The sequence below is a fragment of the Coffea eugenioides genome, chromosome 2, assembly GCF_003713205.1.
Source record: "Coffea eugenioides isolate CCC68of chromosome 2, Ceug_1.0, whole genome shotgun sequence".
NCBI lineage: Eukaryota > Viridiplantae > Streptophyta > Magnoliopsida > Gentianales > Rubiaceae > Coffea > Coffea eugenioides.
The window spans coordinates 16,557,634-16,581,111 of NC_040036.1; the positions used below are offsets into that span (position 1 = coordinate 16,557,634).

Sequence of the window (23,478 nt, forward strand, 5' to 3'; positions counted from 1 at the left end):
TTTTTTTATTTCAAAAAACCCTTTTTAAACTATAATTTTGGGTCAAATCGTCGCATTCTCAAACCCCCATTTAGACCCATTTTTCTTTTAAATCACAATTCATTTTCCAAATCACAAATTGAATCAAAAAATACATTTTTTAAATCATTTATTCATTTTATCAAAAAATGGGGCGCGACAGCCCCGTTCTTCTCGCACAGGTGAATTGATATACGACCCTGAGGTTGAGAAGACAGCGCGTAGGCGGAGGCAAGAGACCAAGAGACGAAAAGAAGGGCACTTATTTATTGCAAACGAGTCAGTAGAAGACGAAGTAAGCATGGCCAACACCCAAACATTAAGGGAGCTGGCTGCCCCGGAGCTGACTCACCAGCCCTTATGCATCACATTCCCCACTTTGGCTGAGAATACTGCTTTCGAACTGAAGTCGGGGTTGATTCACCTCTTACCTTCTTTCCATGGTCTCTCTGGCGAAGAACCCCACAAGCACGTTAAGGAGTTCGAGGTGGTTTGCTCTAGTATGAAACCTCCTGGGGTCACTGAAGAGCAAATTAGACTGAGAGCCTTTCCGTTCTCTCTCAAGGATGCAGCTAAAGATTGGCTGTACTACCTACCAGCAGGTAGTATTACCACATGGGCACAGTTGAAAAAGAAATTTTTGGAAAAATTCTTCCCTGCATCTCAGGCTGCAAGTCTGAGGAAGAAAATTTGCAGCATTAAGCAGTATCCCGGGGAGTCCCTATACGATTATTGGGAAAGGTTCAATAAGTTGTGCACTAGATGCCCACAGCATCAAATTAGTGAACAACTATTGATCCAATATTTCTATGAGGGACTCCAGTCGTCCGACAGGAGTATCATTGATGCTACAAGCGGGGGAGCGCTGGCAAATAAGACCTCGAGGGAAGCATGGCTGCTCATTGAAGCTATGGCAGAGAATTCTCAACAGTTTGGCTTCCGTGAGAGTAACCCTACCCGCAGGGTTAATGAGATGGAGTCGACATCTATTCAGCAACAGTTGTCGGAGTTAACATTCGTTGTTCGACAATTAGCTGTGGGAAATGTGCCCCAAGTAAAGGCCTGTGGGATCTGCACAAATGTGGGCCACCCTACTGACTCATGCCCTATTTTGCAAGAGGATGGAGCTGAACAAGTGAATATGGCTGGAGGCGTGCCCGCGCCTCGTAGGCAGTACGATCCGTACTCCAATACGTACAATCCGGGTTGGAGAGATCACCCCAATTTCAACTATAGTAATAGGCCACAAAATGCATTCTCCAATCGTCCACCAGGATTTCAGCAACCTTGGCAACAAAAGTCTCAACCCTCGTCCTTTAACTCAGGAAGTTCTTTGGAGGAAATTGTCAAGAGTTTGGCCACGACTACCACTCAGCTCCAGCAGGAGACTAGAACCTTAGTCACGACCACTGCTCAACTCCAGCAAGAGACTAGGTCCTTGGTCGCGAGCACTACTCAGTTCCAACAGGACACTAAAGCAGGCATGAAAGACATGGAGACTCGCATGAGTCAAATGGCAACTGCCATTAATCGCCTGGAGTCCCATGTCTATGAGAAATTGCCATCGTAACTTGAGGCAAACCCCAGAAATGTAAGTGCCATGACATTAAGGAATGGCAAGGAAGTTGAGGGGCCAAAGGTCACGAACTTGAAGAGTAAAAGTGAAGACGAGATCGAGAAGGAGATAGAGGAAGAAGGACACATTCGTGGAGATCCTGAGGTAACTGGTACACCATCAATACCCGTTAAATCTAATTTACCCCATTTTCCATGCAGGTTGGTAAAGACGAAGAAGGCAGAGAAGGAAAAAGAGATCCTGGACGTATTCAGGAAAGTGGAGATCAATATCCCATTGTTGGAAGCAATTAAGCAAGTGCCGAAGTACGCGAAATTTCTCAAGAACTTAAGCACCCATAAGAGGAAATTGAGAGGGGATGAAAGAGTAGCGGTGAGAGAAAACGTATCAGCCATACTCCAAAGAAAGCTCCCACCCAAGTGTGAAGATCCAGATATGTTCACGATCCCGTGCAAAATAGGAAATACACCGATTAGAAAAGCAATGTTAGATTTAGGGGCGTCAATTAATGTGATGCCAAAGACCATTTTTGCTTCTCTGAACCTTGGGCCACTAAAAGAAACAGCCATCATAATCCAACTAACTGATCGCACAAATGCTTATCCAGAGGGGCTAGTTGAGGATGTTTTGGTTCAGGTAAATGAATTAGTCTTTCCTGCAGACTTTTATATCTTGGACATGGGAGATGAAAAATCATTAAACCCGTCACCTATCTTGTTAGGTAGACCGTTTCTTAGCACCGTCAGGACTAAAATAGATGTGAATGAGGGTACTTTTTCAATGAAATTTGATGGTGAAACTGTGAATTTTAACATTTTTGAGGTAATGAATTATCCAAAGGAATCTAACTCAGTCTTTGCATTGAGTGTTATTGCGCCGTTTGTGTAGGAAACTTTTGAATTGGATGGTGAAGATGCATTAGAAGTGGCCCTAACCAAGCATCTTGAGTTGGGTGTGACTCTTGATGTGGACATGAGGGATGAGCTACACCACACAATTGAAGCCGTGCACTCACTTCCAACCGTATCTCCAAGGTATGAGTTTACTTCTCTTTTTGTGCCAGAGGTTCAGACAAAGTCGCTTCCTTCAGTTGTGCAGGCACCGGAGTTAGAGCTAAAACCTCTTCCGAAACATCTAAAGTACGCATTCCTAGGAGACCGGGAGACGCTTCCGATGATCATCTCTGCACATCTATCTCCAAGTCAAGAGGACAGACTGATGTGAATCCTTAGGGAGCATAAGGAGACAATTGGGTGGAGCATAGCAGATATCAAGGGGATAAGTCCGTCCTTATGCATGCACCGGATAAGGCTCGAGGATGATGCGAAACCAGTAAGATAGGCACAACGGAGGTTGAACCCCCTGATGATGGAAGTTGTGAAAAAGAGATACTTAAACTCCTACAGGTGGGGATCATTTTTGCTATCTCGGATAGTCCGTGGGTAAGTCCTATCCAATTGGTCCCAAAAAAGACGGGAGTGACCGTAGAGGAGAACCAGGAGGGTGACATGGTTCCGGTTAGGAAAGCTACTGGCTGGCGTCAGTGCATCGACTACCGGAGGCTAAATTCTTGACAGGTGCCGAACCTGTGCAATAATAATAATAATAAAATCCTAACTACCACTAAAAGCAGTCAATAATTAATCCTAGGTACTGGAGCAGGGACTCTAGGTGTGCAATGGGTTACTTGATTCACCCTGTTCCCGAAGAGTTTGCTTAACCCGATATACCAGAATTAATTAGGTGACAAAGATTACTGAATAGTAGACAGTGGCAAGTAGGGTCGTCTCCTCAGGGACTGGGGATATTTGTCTCTTTTTAAATGCCAATTGGTAAGGGGGGATTTCACCAGAATGAAACTAAAATCAATTGAATAATTCAACAATAATAAATAAATAACTAACTAGCACAACTAAGCAGGAGTTAAATCAAGAATGAATAAATTCTAGCCAAGGATTCAACTACTCAGGCACAGTCCAATCATCTGATCATTGATGCAAAAGAGGTTCACTTAATGTCTTAATAGGCTAGTTATAGTCTGACGACCAATTTTTCCTTAAATCATTGATAACCAAGGTACGACCATTGATTACCCCCAATCAGCAAATATTCCTAGGTACGACCTTAGGAATTAATTTTCCAATTGCATTAATAATTAGAAAAACCTAGCCCTAATCAATAACACGCTACGAGGGTTATTTAAATTAGATCGCGCGTGCCCCTAATGTGTAAACACACCAGTTGCCACTAATATTAATCAATCAAACAATTACGGATTTAATTGACTAAACTGGCACGAGATTAATAAATCACATTGAACATCGGGCCCTTGACATCCAATTAATAAAATAATCCCATGAGAATACAAGCAGACAACGTGCAAATATTAATAAATTAAGCAACGCGTGAAAACTAATTAGATCTCACAGATTTTCGGGACTGTGCCGTCGAGTTGACCCTTGACTAGATGAAAGACTTAGCCACGCCGCATAATTAAATCACCACACGAATTAATAGATTGCAAAGACATTGCGTTTTCTATTAAGAAGTAAGGAATAAAAGGTGTTTTTCCCGTTGGGGAATATTGTCGAACACCTGGCGTGTATCAGCGGCCAGTCCAGGGAAAAGAAAAGAAAAACTAAAGACTAGGCTAAAAACTAAACTAAAAGGTGGTCCCGTTGCTTCTGTACGTTTGTTGCCTTTTAAAGAGCCAAGAGAAAGATCACTCCAAGCTCATCCAGTGGTCCCCACGATATAGTGCAAGTCTGCCGAATCCTTCTCAATATTTTGAGCCTCTGCGCGGTCCCCACCAACCAAGTACAAGCCTCCAAAGTTCTACTTAGTTTACTTTCTTGGCTTCCTACGTTGCTTTCTTAAGAGCTAGAGGACCAAAGCTATTCTGTGGGCCTCCACCGAATTGAGAGGATGAACTACCAAGGATAGGCCCTGCCGAATTGACTCTTGTCTCCTATTGCTAGTAGGACCATTTGGCAATTTTCTGCTTCACTTCTGAAATCCATTCCAAATACCAAATATGAGTAAATATCAGCAATTAACACAATATTTGTCAGGGATAGAAAGGGAAATTAATAATAAAAATACTAACAAATTATACCCTATCAATTCTGTGACTAAAAATGACCATTTTCCCCTCCCTTTTATTGATCAGATGGTAGAACGATTAGCGGGTCGTGTTTACTATTACTTCTTGGATGGCTTTTAAGGTTACTTTCAGATCGCGATAGCACCAGAAAACCAGGAAAAGACTACATTCACATGCCCATTCGGTACATTCGCTTACCGCCGGATGCCTTTCGGTCTCTACAATGCTCCAGCAACCTTTCAAAGGTGTATGGTAAGTATTTTCTCTGAGTATGTAGAAAAAATTATTGAGGTGTTCATTGATGATTTTAGTGTATACGGGAGTAGTTTTGATGAATATCTTGATAATTTAGCTCTAATTTTGAAAAGATGCATAGAGATGAATTTGGTTCTTAACTGGGAGAAGTGTCACTTTATGGTAGAACATGGCATTGTCTTAGGGCACGTTGTGTCGGCTAAGGGGATAGAGGTAGACAAAGCCAAAATAGATCTTATTTCTGCTCTGTCTTACCCCGTATGTGTACGGGAAGTACGTTCCTTTTTAGGCCATGCAGGATTTTACAGGAGGTTCATCATCAAGGATTTCTCAAAGATTGGAGCACCCTTGTTCAAGGTTGCTGCACAAGGATGTGATATTTGATTTCACCAATGAATGCAAGGTGGCTTTTGATAAACTAAAGGAATCGTTGACATTGTCGCCTGTCGTTTAACCCCCGGATTGGAGCCTTCCGTTTGAAATCATGTGCGAGGCGAGCGATTATGCCGTGGGAGCCGTGTTGGGGCAAAGGATAGAAAAAGCGGCACACGCGATCTACTATGCATCGAGAGCATTAAGTGGAGCCCAACTAAATTACTCCATGACGGAGAAAGAACTATTAGCAATCGTTTTTGCACTAGAAAAATTTAGGTCATAATTATTGGGTGCAAAAGTAATTGTTTTCTCTGATCATGCAGCCTTGAGGTACCTGCTGGCGAAGAAGGATGCAAAACCGAGGCTGATCAGGTGGATCTTGCTCCTACAGGAGTTCGATCAAGAGATCAAACACAAGAGCGGGGCCGAGAATTTGGTGGCTGACCATTTGAACCGATTGCTCACAAATCAAGAGGATCTACCGTTGAGAGAATCATTTCCTGAGGAGCAATTATTAGCCATTGATTCGTCAATATTTGGTACGCTGATATTGTCAATTTTTTGGTAACGAATCAACTGCCTGCAGGTTGGTCAAAAGCTAAGAGAGAAAAATTGAAGAGTGACGCCAAGCACTATATTTGGGATAACCCGTACCTGTGGAGGCAATGCGCGGACCAAATGGTAAGAAGGTGTGTAAGTGCAAGTGAGTTCCAATCTATTTTGACCTTTAGTCATTCATTTGCATGTGGATGGCACTTTGGGCTAAAGCGGATAGCTCGTAAGGTGTTAGAAAGTGATTTTTACTGGCCTACTTTGTTTAAAGATTAATACATGTTTTGTAAATCGTGTGATAAATGTCAAAAGGTGGGAATATTTCTCGTAGAGATCAAATGAGTCAAACCCCCATGTTATTCGTTGAAATTTTCGATGTCTGGGGTATAGATTGCATGGGTCCCTTCCCCTCATCTTTTGGTTTCTTGTATATTTTACTTGCTGTTGACTATGTTTCCAAATGGGTGGAGGCAAAAGCCACCGGGACTAACGATTTGAGAGTGGTTGCAGAATTTATCAAGTCTAACATTTTTGTCCGATTTGGAATGCCAAGAGCCATAGTGAGTGACAGGGGCACTCATTTCTGCAATAAGATAATCACGGCATTGTTTCGTAAGTATGGAGTGCTCCACAAAGTATCCACCTCCTACCATCCACAGACGAATGGTCAGGCCGAAGTGTCAAATAGGGAGGTCAAGTCAATTCTAGAGAAGATGGTGCGGCCTGATAGGAAAGACTGGAGTTATAAGTTGGAAGATGCTCTCTGGGCCTACCGCACCGCATACAAAACACCGATTGGGATATCCCCGTACAGGTTAGTTTTTGGGAAGCCTTGCCATCTCCCGGTGAAATTTGAACACAGAGCATTCTGGGCGCTCAAGCGGTGTAACATGGACCTTATGGAGGCCGGAGGACATAGAAAGCTCCAATTACAAGAGTTGGAAGAGCTCAGGAATGAAGCCTATGAGAACGCCGCAATATATAAGGAGAAGAGCAAAATTTTTCATGACCAACACGTTTCGAGGAAGTCATTTGTAGTAGGGCAAAAAGTCCTACTTTATCACTCGAGACTTAAGTTTTTTCCTGGTAAGTTGCGTTCCCGTTGGATTGGTCCATTTGTTGTTTCTAATATTTTTCATTATGGTGCAGTGGAAATCCAAAATCTTAAGACAGAGAAAAAGTTCGTAGTCAATGGTCACCGTCTGAAGCCTTATTATGAAAAATTTAATAGTGAGCAAGTGGAGATTATATTCCTTGATGATCCAAGCGGTGAGGTCTAAACAACTGATGGCCATGTCTAGCCAAAGACGTTAAAGAAAGGCGCTACTTGGGAGGCAACCCAAGGATTACAGTATTAGTTGTGATCATTCTTCATTACTCTGCGATTTTTCAGTTTTATTTTTTTTCTATTTTGATTGTTTTTGTGGTGATGGACAGAAAACTAGCAGTTTCAAGGCGTGCCCACGCCTTGGAAGGGGTGCACCGGATGTCCTGAGCAGGTGGGAGACTGGCAGTCCAAAGGCGTGCCCACGTCTTGACGAGAATTCTTTGAAGCAGCATTAAGATGCGATGGTCAGAAGACCAGGTCCTCTAAAAGTGTGCCCACGCCTTCCAACCCCTCCGCTAGCGAAAGTCAAAAAAAAAAAAAAAAACTTTGACCAAGACCCTACTTTTCCACTCTTCTCTTGTCTCTAGTCTTGTCGCTGTCCGTGAATTAAGCAATTATTCTTCCAGTTTCTCTGTGTAGTACTGATTTCACTTTCCTTTTCCCTTTTCTTGTTTGTTCGTCTGTCGCACCTCACACCGCCGTCCTCCACCGCACGCCGCCGCTGCTCCACCCGCCGCCTGTGGTCAGCAGCTACGCTGCAGCTACCCCTCCTTTGGGCGCACGAGCAGCGCACCACCCAGGCGACCGCGCGCTCTAGCGTGCGACAGGCGAGCCCAGGTCTCATCAGCAACCCCTGCACGCCTCGCTCAGCGCGCATGGACAGCAGTCGCGAGCACAAGCTCGCAACCTTCACTCGAACTATTTGCCAGCACTAGCCCGCGCGACCTCCTCTGCGCAGCAGCCAAATCCGTGCAGCCCTTACGCGCACGAGCACTGCGATCGGTCGCCACAGACAGTCCATCGCGCGCCCAAGCCCCAACAGCGCGCATCTTCTTCGCGCGCAGCCAGCTCCTCCCGCACGCCCGCGCGCACGACAGCAGCGAACCCGCGCACCTGCGCCTCTGCGTCCAGCAGGCCGCAACCTCCTGCGTTTCAGCCAGCACCAGCGCACGACACAACACCCCTCTTTCCCTCGCCATGCGCCACCTTCACGGCATCCTCCAGCGTGGACCAGACAGTAAATGTGGTACCCCGATTTATCTCTTTTGTTGAATTGGTGACTTCGATTTGGGCTTTTTATTGCTGAATCTTTGCCTCCTGTCGGGTTGACATACTTGTTGATTTTATCGGGGGACCATTTGACTGTTAACTGAAAAGGGTGAACTTTCATATCTGTCGTTAATTAATTATCTGTCTTGGGGGCATCTTTGGACTCTGGTAGATCTAAAGTGATACACGTGGCTAGTGGTTCACTCTTGTTGGACATAATTGCTGATAATTTCTTTTGTGGGGTGTTGAATCGGTTTTCTTGACTGTTGTCAATCAACGTGACGCCAATGGGGTATTTTTGGTGTTTGTTAGCTTGTAGCTGCTTCGGTGGGGTGCTTGTGTCTCTCTTTGCCATTGGACTGTTGGTTGTTGAAGATTTATTTGTTGACTGTAGTCCCTTACCTCTTTTGTGGCCGCCTAGCTATTTTTGTGATCAATCGCATTCATTTTCGTGGGTTCTGGATGCCTCCGAGACAGGCAACAACTGCTGGGCCGTCTGGCTCCCAACCTCGTAAGAGGCAAGCACCGGTTCAGCCCCCCATTTGGTCCCGTTTGGGCCTGAATAAGAGCACTGTATCTCCCGGAGAATGGGGGGAACCGGTCACTAACCTGACAAGACCGCAACAGGACCGGTTCAATAACTTGGTCCACCGTCCTTTTGCTCCCTGTAAGTATTTTCATGCCCCAACCCTGGACCATTTGCGAATTGCACGAGAAGTTGAACAGTTGTTCTCGGCAATAGGTTGGCAAAAGTATCTAATCATTGACTACCCCACGTTTGAAGAGTTGTGTTGTGAATTCTACTCAACCTTCGAGTTCATCAGAAATGAATTCATCACTTTGGATGAGCCGAAGATTATTCAATTTAAGTTAAGAGGTACCCAGTTTAGTTTCTCCATTAATGAGTTTAATTTGATTTTGGGGTTTGTTAGTGAGGATACCATTGCATCTGGAGCATATATAAACAGTGCGTGTGACTACACCAGACCGTTCTTTACTGACTACATTGACATTTGGAGGGAGTGGTCCACGGATCGTCAGGTTTATAATCCGAGTCAGTCCAAAGCTCTCAACTGAAGGATCCGGTCTTGAAGGTCATCCACAGGTTCTTGGCTCACAATTTCTCGGGGCGGAAGGATTCCTCCGGCACTCTTACCAAGGCGAAATTTTATTTTCTTTGGTACATGCGCAACAAAGTCTAGGTTAACTTCGGATGTTGGGTAGCCACTCAGATGCAATCCGTCATTCAAAAGCGCAATAAATCGATTATTCTGGGCTCTCTCATTACCCACTTGGCCATTCAAGTGAGAGTGCTTGATCTCGACAAAGAGCACAACTTCGCTCTAGCTCGGAAAATTGAGCCACTGGATTTGCGCAGTTTGGAGCGGATGGGGGTTATTTTCAAAGTAGGGGATGTCCTATCAGTTCCAGCTCCCCCTGGCGAAGGGCGGGCGCAGCCCCGGGTTCCTCGACTGCCCATCACTAAGCCCTCCACCGCACCCGGATCAAGCGAGTCCGTCCTCCTATCAGCTTCCCCCATGCTTGGGAGTCCCAATATGACTCCTCTCCATGGTCATATCCATGCGCTAGGGGGCGAGTTGAAGGGACTCGAGGACGGCGTCTTAAGAGACTACAGGTATTCGCCCGTATTCAAACAGAAAATCAAGCAGCTTTCTATGCTCATATTGGATTCCGACCGCCACATCCTCCGCCTCCTTAGGCTCTCGCTGCACCGCTCCAGTAGTCAGGGAAGTTTTGCTCCATTTTTCTCTGCACTTTATTTCTCCTTGCTACATTGGGGGCAATGTAGGTTTTAGGTGTGGGGGGGGATAGTTGCATATTATTTCTTCTCTACTTCCATTATTTTCCTTTTATTCACGAAAAAAAAGAAAAAATGGAAAAGAATTAAAAAAACAACAACAAAAAAAGGGTAGTTAGTTGACTTTTTGTTTGCTATGATGAATTATACAATCACAGTGCATGGGTGTGTGGTTAAATATACTAGTTATGCATTTTGTTTTCCTTTGACAGTGTTGTTAAATGTTGAATATGCTGGACTATACCCATTCCTTAAACTTTTGAGAGCTTTTGCGCCCTATATGAGCATATTATTCCTTGTTTGCTCTATTTTGTTTGATTGAGTGGGTATCACATGGTATTGGCATTCTAGAACTTGCTATTTATACATGTCAAGGCTACATTTTGTTGAACTGGATGCGTTTGAAATGTTAAGGGCATTTAGGATTTAACCCTCTTTAACTATCTCAAAATCAAGCCCCCATCTTATCTTTCACTAGTGAACCAATTTGAGCTTTTATCCATCGAGTTGTTTGTTAGCTATGTTGATAACCCGAGACCTCTTTAGACTTTCTTGTTCACCCCTGTGTTGTCAAGGGATGTCTGAATTCCGTCATTTGTGCAAGGCAAATAATTCTGGGATCGCAAGTGTTGTTAGAGTAGGATCTGTATGATGCTATCCTTGTGAAAAGGGGAGAAATTGACAATAAGCTACTGATCAGGAGACTTTGGCTTACAGGGCGTGCTCACGCATTGCAAGACCTTTCTAAAAAAAAAAAAAACCTTGGTGGCACTTGCACAGTGCGTGCAGCAGGTGAAACTGCCTTGTTTGTGAAACTCCTCTGGCGAAACATTGAGGTTATATGGTGGGTTTCGGACAGTCTCTTGACACATTACCCCTATCTATACCTTCCTATCCCGTCTTTTACCTAACCCCCATTACAACTCTATCAAAGTCCCTTTGATTTGTGTATTTAGTTCACTTTTAAGTAGTAGAGATGTGATAAATGTGCAAGCCTATGGTAATTCCATTCCGTTGTGCTGATTTGAGCGGTCCTAGTATTCATACATTTTCTTCGAATTACCACCTGTCCGGTGTGTTCTAATTTTGGCAATATTGTCAGGGATCTGAGATGCGTGTGTTGGTATAAACTACTACATGACATTTGCTCTCTTGGTTGTACTTCTGAGTTTTGAGATGCTTGAGGGCAAGTATTGTCTAGGTGTGGGGGGATTGATAGAGCAGTTATTTAGCATATTTTGAACTATTCTTTTGTCCTAATTTTGGCTACTTACTGTCCTAAGTATTGAGATGTTACTCATATTTCATATTTCTATAAATTGTAGGTAGTTGGTATTAAAAGTAATCTCCAGGGAGCAAATTCCAGAAGACTAGGTGTTATCTGGCGTGCCCACGCCAGACAACGTGGAGCTGCATGAAAAAGCCGGACACGTGGGATTGGTAGCAGCAAAAAAGGTGGGCAATTAAGAAGTTGGGCCGCGTGGACCAGAGGTGTGGGATTAAAACCCCAAAAAGAAAAGGTTTGCGGAGGACCTTTGAGTGGACTTCTCCTGCGGCGCTACAGAGAAAAGAAAAAAAGCGAGCTCCAGGGGAAATCAATTTGGATTAGCTTTTGCTTCAGAGGGTCAGACGTTTGTTTCCTTTCTTGCGTTTGAGCGGCTAATAGGAGGAAGGCCAGATTCACGTGTACTTGAGACAATTTAGCTTCAGTTTTCTTTATCGGCTAGCGGTCAGACATTAGAGACTTTCGTTTTTGCTTCTTGGCTCTGTACAATTGAGACCCTTTTTGCTTTTACACTTTTGACTCTTCAAAATTCCGTGAAATCTTCCTTGCGCTTGTGACTCCAGCACAGACACGCAATAGGAAAAAGGAATTAGGAGACTTCCGCCGCACTGTTCCTTCGTTGCTTCACTTTTCCAATCCTTCGGCAATTAATTGAATGAATTCAATTAAATCACGCGTGATTGACACGATGAGGAGCTGCTAATTTTCTCCTCTACCCAAAGGTCGACGCAAAGGCGCGGTCCATAATATCTGTGAGATCTAATCGAATCTTCATTATTTCTTCCAATTTGTTGCTATTCGTGCGTTTCCTGAATTAATTGTTCATGGATATTTTATTAATTGAATATCAACGGTCGGGTATTTGATTTAATTTAATAGCCTACTGCCACGTTAATTAAATAGAATCCGTAATTGTTCATTTAGTTAACACCTCGTGGCAACCACCATAATTGGCTTTATGATAGGAAAACGAAAGATCTAATTTAAATAAACCCTCTTAGCTTGTTTATTGGTTAGGGTTGGGTTCTTCTAATTTTAATGCAATTGGGTAATTAAATTCATACGGTCGTACCTAGAGTTGTTATCTGGTTAGAGAAGCAGTCAATGGTCGTACCTTGACTGTCGAAAAAGTAAGGAAGAACTGGTTGTCAGAGTTTGTTGATAACTATAACCAACCTAGTGACGAATGGATGAAATACTTTTCCATCGATGATCATTTAATTGGACCGTGCCTGAGTAGTTGATCCTTTGGGTAGAATTTTATTAATTGCTATTTTAGAAAATTGTACTTGTTGAGTTAGCTCTTGAATTTTATTTATTTCATTTTTATTTTCATCCCATTAATTATCTCCCGATTTCATTCTGTTGACTTGGAAAGAAATAATTTCCTACCCGCTCCCTATGGAATTGACCCTACTTGCCATTGTACGCAAAATTAATATATTTATAGACAAATCTGGTATATCGGATCAAGCAAACTCTTCGGGAACAGGATGAATCAAGTAATCCATTGCACACCTAGGTTCCCTGCTCCAGTACTTGAATTTATTCTATAATTAATTGTGGTGGTAATTAGAACCTTTTAGTAATTATTATTGCACATGTTCGACACCTGTCAATTGGAGTCCTACTAGTACTAGGAAACAAAAAGCAAGGAATCCCTCGAGTAGTGCTAGAAGCTTTTTGTTTGTTGCTTGCTCCTTATCCTGCGGGGACCACGTAGTGGAGAATAAGTAGTCATTTGTTTAGAATAGGAAGAGTCTCTCGTCTTTTGGGCTTTGTCGCGTTCCTGCACTTCTTTTGTTCTATGTTTCTCTCTGTTTCCTTCTATTTGAAGACGACAAAAACATAGCTTTGTTGGAGAGAATTACTTCTGCATTTTTGCATGGGATTTTCTCCATGAAGATGAATTATTCCTTTTTCTAGTCGAAGGTCAATTTGAGGACTCGATTCCGAACATCTGTGAGATCTAATTATTTTACTTGTTTCTTTTATTTATTAGTATTTGTACGTTTCCTGATTTAATTGCTTATGATTGTTTTGTTATTTGAATGTCAAGAGCCGTATTCGAATTAATCTAATAATCTACTGTCATATTAATTGATTGAATCCGTAATTGTTCTATTGATTAATAACAGTGGCGACTAGCGTGATTGGTTTCATGTTAGAGAAATGTATGAACTAACTTAAACAAACCCTCGTAGCGTGTTTGTTAGTTAGGATTAGACTTTTCTAATTATTAATGCAATCGAGTAATTAAATCCTACGGTCGTACCTAGGGTTATTTCTTGGTTAGGGAAATAGTTAATGGTTGTACCTTAACTATCGAAAAAGTAAGGAAAGACTGGTTGTTCATCGCGTGTATGACAACTATAACCAATCTAGTAATGAGTAATTGAATTATCTTTGCATCGATGATTAGTTAAACGAATCGTGTCTGAAAAGTTGCACCTTTAGTTGGAGTCGTATTGGCTATTGATTAATTCTTGTTTATTTCTATTAGTTATTTTATTAGTTAGTTAATTAGTAATTTTATATTCCTCAAAAATTCCCCATATTTCGGACTCTAGAAGAAATGAATTATCTCTAGTCCCTGTGGATTCTACCCTACTTATCACTATCTACAGAAATTATATTTTGTTTGAGCAGATATTTATTATTGTACAGGCTCGACACCCTGTCAATTTTTGGCGCCGTTGTCGGGGACTGGTGCCAGATTAATTTGTTTCTTTTTGAGTTCATCTTGTTTTTATTTTTTATTTATTTTTCTCTTATTTTTTTTATATAGTTTATGGCTGCTAATATTTCGTATTTTGTTGATAGACTGGACTTTCTTCCTGAATGGAATTATGAGACTCGTGTTTTTCCTAATGATCAATAGGTTGTTGCAAATTGTGGAACTTATTTTACCTCAGGTTATTCAACCGACATATGCCTCACATTTCAAGATAATATAAGTGCTCCAACTGATACTTTTGGAGATTTTTCATCTCGATTTCAAACATGATATGATCTTTACCCAAACAGGTATGATAAAGGATGGTGGGATAATTTCAATTTTAATTATGCGACCGGGGCAATGAATTTTCAGCAGCAAGAGTCTCAACAACCATCATCCATGTCTGGTATGTCTCTTCAGGAAATGATTGAATTATTCGCTACTAATACATATCGATTTCATCAAGAGACACAAGCGAGCATTAGTAACTTGGCGGATCAAATACATCTATTGACATCCAGGATAACGCAATTAGTTTCTCACCTTGAAGAATTGCCCTCATAAACTAACATCGACCTTGAAGAAGATGAGAGTGCAATTATCCTTACAAGTGACATGGAGCTACAAGAGTCTCAAGAAAATAGATCTAAAGATGCAATTGAAAAAGAAATTGAAGTGCAAGAAATAAGACCCCAACATCAACTCGTTCAAGTGAATGAATCCAGTGAACAATCTCCAAATGCGGTGACATCTCCTTCATTCCTTAATCGATATTTTTCTAACTCTTATTCTTCAATTCTTGTTAGTGAGATTGACTTTATTATACCAGAAAATTTTGAATTTCATGACAGGAATAAATTAAGAGCGGTAATGGCAAAATATCTTGAACCAATAAATGCACTTGATGGAGGAGTGAGTGGAGAATTCAGATTATTGTTGACTTGTTTGGCGCCATCTACTAGTCCATGGAAGACCGTAACTCGTGTGCTAAAAAATTACTCTATTTACGAGGGCTATCAGGATTATATAGAGAATGAAGCATTGAAACGAGCCAAAAGGTTTTATTCTCCCTGAACAAACATGACAATGTCTAACCAAAGACATTAAAGAAATACGCTTCTTGAGAGGCAACCCAATTGTTAATTTTGTTATTTTTGTGTTCAATTTCTTAAATATGTCGTTTCTCGCTTGGGTACTAGTCACTCTGGGAGGTTCCTTCACTATGACTGGATAGTTAAATCTTGGCTGCACCACGCAGGAGGGCACGCGTTAAGCGTCTAAATTCAAGTGTCATGGGTAGTGGACGTTTGTAAAACATGGCGTGCCCACGTCGTGTTGGTAAATTCTCAACATTTCGTGACACTGGCAGAAACTGAAATCTTGGCGTGCCCATGCGAAGAGGGCACGCGTTAAAGTGCGTAAAGTGACTCTCGAAATCAGTGAATGTTTTCTAATCTTGCCGTGCCCACGCTGTGTTTGATAACCCAAAAGCAAAGATAAAAAAAAAAGTTTTATTTATTTATTTATTTATTTCCTATTATTTTCATTTTTTATTTTTGAAAAAAAAAAGACTTTGATACAAATAAAATTATTTTAGCACTTAAAATTTTCAAAATTTGAATTCAACAAGGAAAACTGAAAAAAAAGAGCAAAAAAAAAAAACACCCACAAAAATTATTTTTTTTCCTTTCTTTTTCTTTTTCTTTTTTTTTTCTCTTTCTCTTTTCTTCTTTTCTTTCTCTTTCTTCCTTTCTTTCTTTCTTTTTCTTTTCTTTCTCCCTTCTTCCCCGCTGCCCCTGTTCTTCCTCTTCTTCTTTTCTTTCGCTCGGCCGCCGCCTCCTAATCCCTACCTCCCTCGCTCCTAGCCGTCTTTCTCCTCTCTCGCAGCCGACGCGCCATCGCGTGTCACTCCCTCTCCTCGCGCGACCTCCATCGCAACTGCCCTCTCTTGCTCGCCATTTTCTCTCTCCTACCACCCAACACTCCCTCACAGTACCAGGCCGCCATCTCCCCAGTGCACAGGCCGCGCGTTTCTTCATCCCCATCCACGAGACGCCGCCGACGCCCATTCTCATAGCCGCAATCGCGCGCACCCCACAGACTGTCGCCGCCTCCTGCCGCTTCCATCACCCACTGCCACCAACGACACCATTGGGTAGTGGGCAGGTATCTCTGAGTCCCTCTGTTTCCGAGTTGCCCTTTAGTCTACTGCATTTTTAGTTGTCAATTTTTGGGCTCCATTGAAGGCTCTGTGATTCATTTGCTCCGTGAGACATTCCAGTAGCCGTTGTGAGCTTCCTCAGTGTTGTTAAGTTGAATTGTTGATTCCTTGAATTGGAGACATTTGTTGATTTATTCGAACACTAGCACTATCCCTAGTCCCGTTGAGTAAATTGATGCATTATTTGGGGGTGATTTGGGAGTTAGTTGCCATTTGCTTCTCGTTTTGGTTGCTGCTCAATTTTTTGGTACTGCTTGGTGTGTTCAGATTTATCAAGTGCAGTGGGTTGGCCATTTGATTTAATTTTTCCCTGTGCGTACACCAGTGGTACTGGTGAGGGTAGTTTACATAAATTTGTTACTCCTGTGTTATTGGTTGCCTAATCGACTATTGGGCATTTGTGGTTGAGTTGTTTCTGTCCAACTTCTGAACTGCTATTGCTGAAGTGCCATTTTCTTGAGTCAATTGCTTATTTTGGTAGGTTTCATTGGGTATTTGATTGTCCAATTGGAGACAGTTGTTGAGATTGTGGGTAGAATTGTGTCCAATTACTGAAATTTGTTATTTTGATTAGCCACTAGCACTGCTCTTAGCTTGTTCGACTTGTTGTTTTGGTGCATTGTTGGGAGCTGTGCTCTGGTATTGTGGGTCCTTTTCTACGTCCTTTTGCTGCATTGGGATATGAATGTGCCATTTAAATTTACTTGTTGAAGTCGGTTGCCTCTATTTGCCTTGTTTGGAGGTATTGTATCTTTTTGTTTTCAATCACTAAGTTCTTGGGAGCATGTGTTGCACTTTGGACTACATTGATTCTGAAATTAACTACATTGGGACCGCAAGTGCTTATTGATTGCCATTGCTATAAGTGTTGGGGTATTTGTATGTCCTCTGGGTGATTGAATTGTGCATTTTGTTCATTGGGTTGGCTTTAAAATTGTTATTGCTTTGAATTTTCGGCTTCCATTATTTGTTGGCAATTGTAGTCTCTTGTTGCTTAGAGTGATATCTAGAGTCCATGGTGAAGCCACGAATGACACCAACTCCAGGTGCGAGTTGAGAGACTAGAGACTCGGATGACCCACATTGACGTCAACTTGCATAACATGGCGCAGAATTTGGCAGCACTTAAGCACCATGCAGGCCTTGATCCACAATTTCCACCTGAACCGCCCTGTTTTGATGACTTCAGGGAAGTACCTTGCCCCTCTCATTCCTTCTGCTTTTACATTATCACATTGAGGGCAATGTGTGAATTAGGTGTGGGGGGGATCAGTTGTGGTGCTAGTTTTTTTCATTTCTTAGTTTCTAGAGGTTTTCCCTTTATTTTTAGTTTGTTTTTGTGCATCTTTCATTTATTTTCTTTTCTTTTTTCTAGTGGTCAGTTCTTATATGAATACCAAGTTTTGATCTGGGATTGTTGTCTCTAATTTTGCTATTGCCAAGTTTTATTAATAAAAGGGTATCAATTTAATGTGGTTGAGTTCAGGAACATCTCTTTGGTGAATATCAATAATTGCTTAACTTTTTCAATTTTTGGTTAACTTTTCTAGGCATAGGAAATGATTGTTGGCATTTTTTTATATGATTTGGTCCAATTATTAATTTTAATTCTCCATGTTTGGGAATCTGAGGCTGGCTGCTGTTATTTTCGTGTTATTTTTAGTTATATTGTGTTGTTTCGCTGTGAATAAAATTGACTGTACTCCGCTAGATATTACTAATGAGTAACCGGGGATTTTCACCAAAAGTGTCGATTCTCGCGTCAAAAAGTAGTAATTGCTATGAGTGCGTGGTCATATAGCGATAGGAGCTGAGTAACCGGGCTCTTTCATCTGACAAATGTCGGAGTTCTCGTCAAAAGGCTCCGATGGCTAGCGACTAAGTCTTTTGTTACAATTTAAAAAAAAAAAGAAGAGAAAAATAGAAAAATATGAGAAAAAAAAGAAAAAGAAGTCAGCTTGCCTATTTGTGATTTCAATGTGAGATTTTGGTTAATAGTTGGACCATTTGCTGGTAAATGTGAGCAACCATTCCTTTTTCTTAGATTAGTTTGCTTTAAATTGGAGGAGTTGGTGGTTTAGAAGCTAACCGGAGTGATTTTTCTTTGATCTTGACCTGTGATGTTTGATATATGTTTTTCTGGGTACCTTGGCAATACGGTAGTTAGAGCAATAGTCAGTGTCAAATTTTGGTGTTCAATTGCTGTTCACATGCTTGAGGGCAAGCATGATTCAGGTGTGGGGGGAATTGATAGGGTGTTAATTGTTAGTAATTTTATTTTTAATTTTCCCTTTGTCCTTGCCAAATATTGTTTTAATTGTTAATATATACTTATATTTGATATTTGGACCTATCTACAGGAAAGTTGAACTGAAATATGCAAAAAAGGGGGACCTGTTGAAGAAAATTGCTCCACACGTGGGAGACTCCAAAGAGCTTCACAAACCCTGGCCCACAAGGTGCCACAAACAGATTATATTTCCTTTGTTGATTAGGAGATTGGAGTCCTACTAGTACTAGGAAACAAAAAGGAAGGAATCCCTCGAGTAGTGCTAGAAGCTTTTTGTTGTTGCTTGCTCCTTATCCAGCGGGGACCACGTAGTGGAGAATAAGTAGTCATTTGTTTAGAATAGGAAGAGTCTCTCGTCTTTTGGGCTTTGTCGCGTTCCTGCGTTTTCTTTTGTTCTATGTTTCTCTCCGTTTCCTTCTATTTGAAGACGACAAAAACATAGCTTTGTTGGAGAGAATTACTTCTGCATTTTTGCATGGGATTTTCTCCATGAAGATGAACTAGCTCCTTTTTCTAGTCGAAGGTCAATTTGAGAATTCGGTTCCGAACATCTGTGAGATCTAATTATTTTACTTGTTCCTTTTATTTATTGGTATTTGTACGTTTCCTGATTTAATTGCTTATGATTGTTTTGTTATTTGAATGTCAAGGGCCCGATATTCGAATTAATCTAATAATCTACTGTCATATTAATTGATTGAATCTGTAATTGTTCTATTGATTAATACCAGTGGCGACTAGCGTGATTGGTTTCATTTTAGAGAAACGTATGATCTAACTTAAAAAAACCCTCGTAGCGTGTTTGTTAGTTAGGGTTGGGCTTTTCTAATTATTAATACAATCGAGTAATTAAATCCTCCGGTCGTACCTAGGGTTATTTCTTGGTTAGGGAAATAGTTAATGGTCGTACCTTAACTATCGAAAAAATAAGAAAAGGCTGGTTGTTCATCGCGTGTATGACAACTATAACCAATCTAGTAATGAGTAATTGAATTATATTTGCATCGATGATCAGTTGAACGAACCGTGTCTGAAAAGTTGCACCTTTGGCTAGAGTCGTATTGGCTATTGATTAATTCTTCTTTATTTCTATTAGTTGTTTTATTAGTTAGTTAATTAGTAATTTTATATTCCTCAAAAATCCCCCATATTTCGGACTCTAGAAGAAACGAATTATCTCCAGTCCCTGTGGATTCGACCCTGCTTATCACTATCTACAAAAATTATATTTTGTTTGAGCAGGTATTTATTATTGCACAGGTTCGACATCCTGTTAACTTATATGCAGGAAAGGTTAGGATTTGAAATTTAAGAACCCATGGATATTCAAACCGTCGCGCACACACACACACACATATATATATATTCTTTTTTAATTTTTAATTTTTATATACATGTACAAAATCTTAATTTTAGTTTTTAATTTTTATATACATGTACAAAATCTTAATTTTAGAGCTAACCAAACAATTTCATTAAACAAATTACACCCCAAATATGAGAGACTATAATTGTTTGTAAGATTCATTTGTGAGGTCATCATCCTATTTTTTTGGAAACGAGTTTAATTGGTGCAGAATATATAAAAAAGAAACAGGTAATTCTTGTTGCAATTTTCATTGATTTTGGATTCTTTTATTTTATTTTCTTTTTCTTTTGTTCTCTTTGCATGTTTGTTTTTGGGGCATGAAAATTTTTTTTTGTGGATAAATATGTACTAAATCTTAGACGAAAAAGTGAAATACAAAATCAAATTAACAATTTTTTTTAAAAAATAATGAGAGGGACAAGACAAGTACCCGCTGATTTGATACCTACCCCGACCCTATTCTAGTTATCTGTTACTTGTTGACATGCGAGATGGTTAGGGTCAAAAATGAATAATCCACAGAGTACGGGTTAGGTTAAGGAAATGCCATACAGGGCGGGGTATCCAACCCGTACTTACTCCTACTACAAAAGGTAGAAACTACAATTCAATAATACTAGAAACTAGCTCACGTATAGGAGAAGAAACTCAAATTAGTGACTCAAGTTGGGCGGTAAGCGTTAGAAAATAGTTTACCTACAAGTTGTGGGTCAAGCTAACAAAATGTGCCACATGAAGTAGGTACCCCACCTACGCTTACCTTTACCACAAATGGTGGAAATTACAATTCAATATTACTCAAACTAACCCACATAAAATGGGAGCAAAAACTCACATTAGTGAGACTTGAATCCAAAACATACAGGATTTAAAATCTCAAACTTGACCATTAAACCAAGGTTGAACCTGGGGCTTAAATATTGGAAGTGCTCAAGTGTTTTTTTTCCCTTTTTTTTTTGATAAATTAAGTCATTAGCCAATAGAGTTATTTAATCAAGTTGTTAGCTAATAAAGCTAATAAATAACTCCTACGTTGAGCCCTCGAGTGAAGTATAGATCACACATGCAGGCTGAAGCATGCAAGGAAGATTAATTAGTCTTATTTATTGGTATTTTGACCTAACTGCTTAAAATCGTTTCTTTGAACAACATAGAATATCACACAAGCTTTTGTGTTAATTACATGAACGCACAAGAGATGCTTTGCGCTACCAGACACCACACCATTCTTAAACTAACCTCACTTCTATTTCTGACAATACTACTATTTATTACACTACCAACGCCACTCGCACGCTTTACTCTGTTCGCTTGCTATCTTTCACTCCACTTCCACAACATGCAAATGATCTCACAGTCACAACTCTTTATAGCCAAATGACTTGAAAGACATGTGCATGGCTGCCAAGTCCTCCAAACTTTCACCACAAGTACAATGGTATAAATAACGTTGCAAAGACTAATTGGACAATAGGATTGGATGATTAGAGAAATAGCATAATATGAGTAAAACTACAAGGTTTCATAAACAACTCCATGAGTAAGGAAATTCAGACAAAACTTAGTAACTTCATCAATCGATAAATAAATCAAATTTGCGCCACTCTGCAGTATGGGAGTGCAAAAGGACTGTTTCGGTCCCCTTCTCTATGCCGGTGAGTTTTGCTTCTTTCCTTCCAATATGTAGTGTTAGATGTTAATTCTTACTATGATTTCAGTAGTTTTTAATGCAGTAGTAAAAGGTGCTTAGTTACAAGGAAAAAAAAAGTTAGTCTCTTTTTTTTTTTTTTTTTTTTTAACTCAATTCAAACTCGATTGTAGTACTTAAAACATAGTAACATTTATATGTAAAGATCGGTTGGAACTCAATACTATAGCATTGCCAAAGAGGCCAATCTAATTCGGTGATTCAACTTTATATACTATCACTAAGAAGGTTTTTAGATTCTTTATAGGGTTAATCACATTTTGGCCCCTTGAATTTTGAGGGTGGTTTCACTTTACCATTATCAATCTTAAAAGGATACATTTTAGCACCATAAAAATCAGTCAAAGTTAGAAATGAAAAAAAGTAAGTGCAACAATATTATTGACTTTTTATTTATGAGGTTATTTATAACATACTATTGCTTCCCTTTTATTGCCAAAAAAATATACATCTTCTCTACGATGTCTATTATGCAAAAGCTAAAGAAGTTTACAATTAGTTCACTATATATGCTTAAAATTTTTCTTGCTAGATTAATGTTCACTTTTATGTATTTTTGTTCAATTAATTAAGACTTTAAATCAAACAATAAGGATATATAACATAATAATAACTATAAATAGAATTAGAAAATTTTTGAAAAAAATGAGGTAATATTAAACTTATTCTTTTTTTAATAATAACTTCGACAACAAATGGGCAATGTTGTCATAACACTTACCTTTCTTTCATGGAGTCGAGATTATCAAAGTTAACTAGTTCTCATAGAGGTGAAGTGTAAATTTTTAAGATTAACAGTAATCAAGTGTGATTCCCCCACCCAAAACTTGGAGGGGCAAAATGTTATCAACCCTTGTAAGTTGTGGTTGGGATTTATACGCTATAACCAGTTTCAGTAAAACACAGAAAGGTCTTGCAGCACTTTAATTTTAGGGTTAATTCCACTTTGTCCTCCCAAACTTTGGACGATTACCCACTTTAGTCCCTAAACTTCAAAATGGGACACTTAAGTCCCTAAACTTATAAATATCTCCCACTTAAATCCCTAAACTTATAAAATAGGATACTTAAATTCTTAAACCCTCAAAAAATGGGACACTTCGACCACCAACGGCAATCAGGATTTGTTAACAATTTTCCTTAAGTGGGAGGTATTTATAAGTTTAGGGACTTAAGTGTCCCATTTTGAAATTTAGGGACTGAAGTGGACAATCGTCCAAAGTTTGGGGGGACAAAGTGGTATTAACCCTTAATTTTAAATCAAATTAAGTTAGTGATTGTTGGCTTTTCGAACCCAAAAGTGGACAGAGGTATTCGCAAATGGCAAACCGTTTCCCATGTCACCATGTTGCAACACAAAATGCTGATTTGTGAATCATCATTGAAGTGAAGTTTTATACGTTTCATCCCTACATCATGAAATGGAACAGGCATTTCCGTTATGATTGAGATTGCCAAGCCAGGTGGAAATGTCGTTCAGTCTCGGTAACTCTTTCACCACTAGTACTAGCAAGAATTCTGCAATTACATTTTTCATCTTCTCTTGAATTATATTTCTTTTAACTTTTTAAAATAGATGGGACTGAGCACTCAAATTTCTCCTCTAATTTACTGATCAAGATATTCTATTCTAATTTATGTACATGAGAATCTCTCTTTGTTAGGGAGACAATGAGCCGTAGAACTTGCTAATAAAGATACATCAAGTATGTGCAAATCCAGAATAAGGTAACGTTTACTCTCCTCAAAGGAAATCTCAGGAAATGCGAATGCTCACCTTGATGGAGGATATCTATAGTCTTAAGGCCTTG

At 40.1% G+C, this 23,478-nt stretch overlaps 2 protein-coding genes across 2 annotated transcripts; both read left to right on the plus strand.

Moving 5' to 3' along the window:
• Positions 1-319: 319 nt before the first annotated feature.
• On the plus strand, positions 320-1,588 carry LOC113758049. Its single transcript, XM_027301080.1, has one exon. It carries the CDS (start codon positions 320-322, stop codon positions 1,586-1,588), a length of 1,269 nt encoding a protein of 422 aa, XP_027156881.1.
• Positions 1,589-1,618: 30 nt separating this feature from the next.
• LOC113758056 lies at positions 1,619-2,818 on the plus strand. The gene is made up of 2 exons (XM_027301091.1): positions 1,619-2,416; positions 2,483-2,818. Exons 1-2 carry the CDS (start codon positions 1,619-1,621, stop codon positions 2,816-2,818), a joined length of 1,134 nt encoding a protein of 377 aa, XP_027156892.1.
• The last annotated feature ends 20,660 nt before the right edge of the window (positions 2,819-23,478 follow it).